General features: G+C 35.0%; 1 protein-coding gene across 1 annotated transcript in view; it reads left to right on the top strand.

The window, feature by feature from the left end:
• The first annotated feature begins 264 nt into the window (after nucleotides 1-264).
• Nucleotides 265-7,848, top strand: part of LOC121370502 (forkhead box protein O-like) — a 30,432-nt gene continuing 22,848 nt past the window's right edge. The window contains exon 1 of the mRNA XM_041495780.1: nucleotides 265-1,149. Within this exon, the coding sequence (XP_041351714.1) occupies nucleotides 805-1,149 (345 nt within the window). The 5' untranslated portion in view covers nucleotides 265-804. The remainder of the gene's footprint in view (nucleotides 1,150-7,848) is intronic.

Genomic DNA, 7,848 nt, shown 5'->3' with positions numbered 1-7,848 from the left:
TCTATTAAAAAAGTTTATCCCTGCATAAACTTATTGTAAGCAGATATGATTTTTAAATATATATATATATATATATATATATATATATATATATATATATATATATATATATATATATCTAATTTATTTATTTATTTAATGTTCTTTTTGTTGTATCCAATTCCCCACATGCATTCGGTTATAGATAAGTCACTATTTTGGCCAGTGATTGGTTACGTTTTAATTCGTTGTCTTAAAATAGACCAACATCGTGTCAAAATACACAAAAGTAAACATGACCCATATTGTAGCTTGCACGAGAACACGGGGCCTCACCAACAATCCGGAAAGATCGAAATCGGACGAAAAGACGCGTGCGCTAAGGAACTGCAGTGGCGGGCATAAATATTTAGCTCAACTCGAAACGGTAATCAAAGTACTTATTTCCATATGCTGCATAATATTGTCACTGCAGTTCTTCCGTAAAATCCCCTCTGCGCAATGACCTAGTATGCATCTGCGCATAATGTCAGTACTATATGCAAATCACCCGTGACAACAAATACGTCATAAGGTCTCCCCATAATCTTGAACCAGCTCTACTGAACGAGTAATGGACGCATGGAATGCTGTAAGAGATTGACGGGGAAGGATTTTTATCCCCTGTTTAATCACACTGCGGTGCTATACTGGATTTTGACAATGGGCAAATGTTATTCCGGAGAGGTCATTCTACGATGAGCGAACTTTGGATTATATGTTAACTGCTTGAAACACTTGTTTTTATGTGGAAAAGCGCGATCAGTTTACGGTGAAATTGACAAGATGGACACCGATGTAGACCCAAACTTTGAGCCGCAAATTAGGGCACGGTCAAATACATGGCCACTTCGACCCAACCGGGAGTTGCTGGAAGCTCAGACGGGCAGTCCAGTGTCGGATGAGTCGATCGAGAACCACAGGGAGAAGGATCCACTTGGATTAAACACTAAAAAGAGTGGATCCAGACGCAATGCATGGGGAAATTTATCGTACGCCGATTTGATTACTAAAGCGATACAAAGTTCTCCAGAAAAGCGACTTACCCTCTCTCAGATATACGACTGGATGGTGCAAAATGTACCTTATTTCAAAGACAAGGGGGATAGCACCAGCTCGGCAGGATGGAAGGTTAGTTTTATTCAATCCAATCCATCGACCTATTTCCAAAAGTATACACACACACACGCGCACACATCTATATCATTTTTGAAAAAAATTTCAATGCAGGGAATTGTAACGAAACGAGGCCACAATGACAATCATTTGCATTGCGGATAGATGTATGCTACATATAATATGTATATCTGTCGACAAAGCTAGCGTTTGATGTTTCAACTAGAGTAGTTTCGCGCAACATAACGGTAAATTTGGAGTGGATTTTACGAGGTGAATGTGTCACGTTCGTGATCACTCGCTGGTGCTGTTTGAAGGGTGGTTGTAAAAAATACTTGAGGACAGTGAGGTCAAGTTGCATTATGAAAGAATACAAGACAATGTTCTTGTTTCTGTAGTTTTGTTCCCCATTTGTTCTACCCCCACCCCTTCCAGCTAGGCAAGTAGAGGGGACTAGAAGAGTGTCAAATTAACATTTGCAGATGATTAATGTATTAACAATTAAATTAATTATTTAAATAATTGAAATGTTTTATTAATAATGTACTCAACACATTTTAATTTAGTTACATGGCATCAGACATGGTAAAGGACCACAGGTAGAAAAGAAACCTGCTGCTGACACTCAATGGGCAGCAACAAGGGTCTTTTTTATGCATCACCCCACACACAGGATAGTACATACCACTTTAGTTACACCAGTTGTGGAGCTTGCACCAGTTGGATCGAGAAATGCCCACAATGGGGCTCACAGATGTGAATCAATCCTAGACCAACTGTGCATCAAGCGAGCACTTTATCAATGGGCTGCATCCTGCCCCATCTTATTTAATGCCAAAAGAATATTTTAATGACAAATTAATTATATGGAAAATTAGTTTATTTTATCTTGAACTTCAGATGTGTATAGAATATAATATTATAAATAATTCTCATTACCTAAAATTGAGAAGCACATGCTTGATGTTATTGTTTGTAAACAATGTGTGCATCCATGTGGAGTGTGTATACTACTGTATTATTTTGTATAACATACATGTAGCAATGCTGACATAATGTAGTACAGTGTAGTATGTTTATATTTAACTTCTGTTTTTGGTACACTGCCAGTCATATAATGTTTGGCTCACACAGGGTAGTGCAAGAAAATGGAAAAGAAATTCATTGCTGTTGGCATGGGATTTGTGCATTCTATTCTTGGCATACTGTTAAAGGGACATTCCCGAGTTTGCTGCATTGTAAGATGTTTCCTACTAATAAAATATTTCTACGATTAAACTTACATATTAAATATATTTTCGTGTTTAGGATATCAGTGTCTGTATATTCAACGTGGTTCTGGTCACCTTAATATTTGTAAGAAGGCCAAACTTGATTTTGTCTTCAAATAATTGCGTACATACGAAAAAAATTTTTATTTAGGAAATGAAATGAAATTTAACGTAGTACAAATATTCTAATGGTCAGAAACACGTTTAATATACAGCCACTAATATTTTATGCAAAATAATATAATTGATATGTAATTACAATCGTTAAAAAGTCTCTGTTAGTCGATAACATCTTAAAAACTGCAGCAAACTCAGGAATGCCCCTTTAACTGAACATGAGAATGAAGTTTGGAATGTGTGTTCAATACCTAACCTAGTTGTGTTTACATCCACTTACAAATCTTTATATGTAGTGGTACATATAATTTTTCAGAGAATGTTAGTATGCATTACTGCAGTGTTAGTTCATGTTTCTAAAACTTGTTGATTGTGTGTGGATGTGTCGTCATGTCAGTAGTCGTGCTGTCAGTAGTCGTGACAGACCCTAGTTTTTAAACACTACAACATATTTTTCACTATTGGAGCCGTTTTTAATAATTTACATTAGAAATACTTACATTTTATCATTTAGAATATTCATTTTCATACAGCTTAAGTGGTTCTGGTCATTCAGGTTTTTGTAATACTGCAAAATGCATTTCCATAATTTTAAAAATGCACTTTCGTCTAAGAAGTAATGGTTATCGAAACAAGCACTAGTTAGTTTTAGACAGTATTTCCCCATTTAAACATCACAGACTTTAGCTTCTCTCTGTTATAATCTTATCTAAATGTGTTGCCGGTTTGTAGATTAACTAAACTTAGTGTTTATTTTCACGAGCTCAAACTAGGGTCTGTGGCTTTAAGTACTAGTCAGATTGGCATAAAACATACATTTAGAAAGCACATTTTTGCACCATTTAATTGTCTATGCAAATATTTCATATGCTGTGCCATCTAAAAGTTTACTTTAATTTTTTGAAAAAAAACTTCAGAGTGAAAAATCTTTCCCCAGAATATTGAGGAGTGGAAAATGACACTCCCAAAACAATAATCAGTGTTGAGGGGAAGTGTGGTTTGTTTAAATGAAGGGTTCAGTGTTTCACACCCCTGACATTACATCAGTTTGCTGGGGTGGGATCGTGCTTCCACCCTTCACATGTGATATATATATATATACTCTTCAAAAAAAGTAGGGGAACCTGAAATATTAATGTTATACGTTTTGACCACAGACATGCTAGTAAAGAATTTTCAGGTCTGTTATCAACACATCGAAACACAATCCGTAGTTTGCACATGCATCACACAGTTGCCCCATACACGTGCATGGGGTGTCATTCTCGTATTTGACAATTTCCAAGAAGGTAGATTAATCACTGTGGAACATTATTTCTGTCAATCTTTTTCATTCTGTTGATCATACAGTTGTTATTGTTTTGTTTTGAGTCATTTTTATTGTTTGAATTTGCAATTTACTGATAAAAAAATGTCAACTTTCAAATTTCACTTCTGACCCCAATCGTCCTGCAAGATCTTTGGTGGTCATAAAACCTACTGTAATACAGAACTACTGGTTATAATGTTTGCCCAATTAATTCACTATTATCATATAACCATTCCCCACAGCTAATATACTGTACAATTTTGGCAATTGTAAATTCTTATTAGAGTTCCCCTACTTTTTTTGAAGATATATATATATATATATATATATATATATATATATTGCAATGTCAGATACATAGACTTGCCAATTCCCCTGACCTACTTGAACTGACTATCCTGTTAGAGCCTAATTCATAATGCTTTCTTGAGCAACATCACATCATCCTTGTAAGTGTTTTTGCTTTGGACGGCAGGATTGCACAACCCCGTTAAACAAAACATACTTTAAACTTTAAAGACTTATAATAGACTGTTCCAAAAGACTTTAGTGTGATTGTTGTGTTTGATTAACTGAACACATTTCAATGTTTACATGCTTTTGACTAAATTATAAGTATAGCAGAACACATTAATTGGCTATTTAGCATACACATTACTGCAATTTTTCGACTAAATTTAAGTTGCTGCATAATGTCAAAATGTATCAAAAGTATTCTTTCAGCAATTATTTAAGCTTAATGTTTTTTAATATCTGATACATGCCGACTTTGTTAAATTAAGTTTTGTCACTAATATGTCACTTATTTGTAAAGAAAGAAATGTTTTATTTAACGACACACACAACACATTTTATTTACGGTTATAAGGACCACGCAGATATTGAGAGAGGAAACAAGTTGTCTCTACTTCATGGGCTACTCTTTTCGATTAGCAGCAAGGGATCTTTTACATGCACCATCCCACAGACAAGGTAGTACATACCATAGCCTTTGATATACCAGTCGTGGTGCACTGGCTGGATTTGTAATCTAAGTTAGGGGAGCAATTAATCACTCCTCAATTTTTGTTCACATTGAGGTTTTTACCTATATGTTTTCTATAATGCTAGTTGAAAATAGGACCGACATTTGATAAGATTATGTCCAGTCTGTCAGCTGATAATGTATAGACTGTGTTGTCATAGGTCGTGTGATATAATTGAAAATATAATCTTGTGTCTGCAGGACACAATATTTCAAAATCTTAGGTAACCGGAAGTGACTTCACTGGAGTTTTTGACTTGGGTAATCAGTTGTTCAGGTACGTGAATATAGTTCACATAACCGATGAGTTAGGTCTATCCAATCTTAAAACACTTAAACTGTGGTTCTGTGCTACATTGGTGGTTCAAATGTATTTAAAAACAAATTGATTTTAGAATGTAATTGTTCACCACATAACCGATTAGCGGTTCTCGTGATTTTAAGTTGCGTAACCGACACGCAAAAAAAAAAAACGGTTCTCATGAAATATTGTGCCCTGTGTGTCTAGTAAGGTTTTGATATGTGCAGGACACGTAATATCACAATAACCATCAACTTTAAATTCATGTGAACATTTTGTTATATTAAAAAATTTAAATTTTATTCATGTAAATATTCCAAAAATTGAAGTAGAAAAATCCATTTTCTGGCAGAATCAATTTGTATACATTTAGAATGACATGGTATTAGTACACCTGTTAGGATTATGCAACTCATATAATGAACAAAATCAATCAGTTACCTTGGTAAAAGTTAAGTGAACCAAATTTTGGTTACTATACTGATCTAGCCGGTAGAAAAAAAATTGAGAAGTGATTAATTGAGCAACACTGCTAAATTGCTTATATTTTATGGGCTTCAGTATAAATCCTGATATATATAGCATTCATATATAATCATTTTTGTATGTGCTTTTTAAAAAAAAAAAAAAAAAAATTGTTCTGTTGAATTCACGTTAATTTAAGGGGAGAAAAAAAATACTGTCCTAGAACTTGTCTCAAGGGAGTGATGGAGAGTCTGAACAATAGCTCCCCTTAAATGGCGAGGTCTTATTAAGATTATAAAATACTGTCTCAAATATTTGGTTAGCACTGACCAAACTGGACATGATTGATGTAATATTCTGTTTCTACTTTCAAAAAAAAAAAAATCCAAAAATAAAGATAATACAGTTTGCATGTTTTATTAGTGTTAATCAGCCTGGTTTTGAATGTCGGTGTCAGGTTTCCTCTTTTAACATTTGTACAAGTCACCAACTAGCTATAGTTTTAATGACATGAGTGAACTCTAACATTATATCAGACTAAAGATCTCTTGCATCAGATCTAGAAAATTGTGTATCCTAGACAAGTTCTCGATGACAGTTTGGTTGTTGCATGGCAGTTTTCAGCATTATAAAGACACTAGATCCATCCTCAAATATATAATTTTATATTATAGACAACATTGAAGTTACCTGCATGAGAACTTACTGTTTAACCAACCAAATGGACTCATCAACCAGAGTTAATCACAAAATTAATGAAGTCGACACTGAAAACAATTGGTATTAAAAGTAACTTTGTTCCCAAACCAAAAGTTTTGTTTTCTCTAAATGAAGGTTTTGTCTAAACAATAACAGTAAGGGAAACCTGTTGCCTCTACATGTACCATATGTATACAGGGTTTCTGCCAGAGGGTAAAACAGGTATGGTGGGAATGGGAACTCTATTAACTTGCCCATATCCTTAAAGGTTCAGGCACGCCAACCACAGATCCAGTCTCTGACATAGTCAGTGAGTGGTTCCGGGGCAGGGGGGGCAGGTATGATGACATACCCAAATACTTTTGCAGATTTTATTTTTCAAGTTAACCTTTTGACATGGTTCGCTGGTTTGGAATAGGACAATAAAAACAATGGCTCTATTTGAATTATCCAGACAGTGGTACTTACCTAGAATGTGGGTTACAAGACCCTATTTGTTGTTTGAGAATAGTATTAAAGGTTTGCTGGTTAAGAACTCGGTGTGGTCATGTTATGCAACATCATCTCAAGACTTAATCAAAGGGGTTATCTCAGAGAGGTCACAAAGTACGAGGGCTTTTGTATCCGACATAGCCAGTGGTGCTGAGCTGGGTGAACATTATCTTTGTGCAGGATGGCAGAGCGATATCAAAGGTTGTGGTCATTAAAGGATTTTCAAGGTGCGTTGGTTCATGAGCTTGCGGACAGCATAATGATTGCAGCAGGCCACATCTGATTAATTGTGATTTGTCGGGACTCGGTAACTAGTAGGCCCATTCAGAAACCCATGCACTGTGATATAATTGTAAAATTATAGTCCCAGAAATTCCCTTTCTCTCTCTCTCTCTCTCTCCCCCCCCCCCCCCCCCCGAGAATCTCACTTTTTTTTTTTTTTACTCCGGAAAATAGCATACACATCTCAGGGTTTAATTTGTATAGTGTTTCATTTGTTTATAAAAAGTAGTGCCCCTAGGAGTTTGATCAGGGTACGGCCCTGGTTAACTAATTTTTCTCCAGTTTAGATCATGGCATTGACATAAATATGTTGGCTTTTGGGTTTTTATGTGTTTATTAAAAAAACAAAATTTAAGTTAAAAGTAAAATTAGCATTTTGTAGGGTCGGGTCTATCTTGGTGAACATGACAATATAGATGCATGGTCTTTATAATTTAAATCCTTGTTATGTTCATATAGTTCTGTTTGTGTAATCAAAAGTTGATCGGTTGGTACAAACTGATTGTTCTGACAATCAATGAAGAATTTCCAACACTATTAAATTGGCACTCAATGATATAGGTAACTCCTCAATTAGCAGCAAGGGATCTTTTATATATGCAGCATCCCATAGCCAGGATTTATTGTAGATATATATATATATATATATATATATATATATATAACAGCCTTTCTTACATTTGTGGAGCACTTGACATCCAATAGCCAATGATTAATAAATCAATGTGCTCTAGTGGTGTCGTTAAACAAAACA

The sequence above is a fragment of the Gigantopelta aegis genome, chromosome 4 (assembly GCF_016097555.1).
Source record: "Gigantopelta aegis isolate Gae_Host chromosome 4, Gae_host_genome, whole genome shotgun sequence".
Lineage (NCBI taxonomy): Eukaryota > Metazoa > Mollusca > Gastropoda > Neomphalida > Peltospiridae > Gigantopelta > Gigantopelta aegis.
Note: the sequence above shows the minus strand (reverse complement) of the source record. Positions and strands in the feature narration are given on the sequence as shown.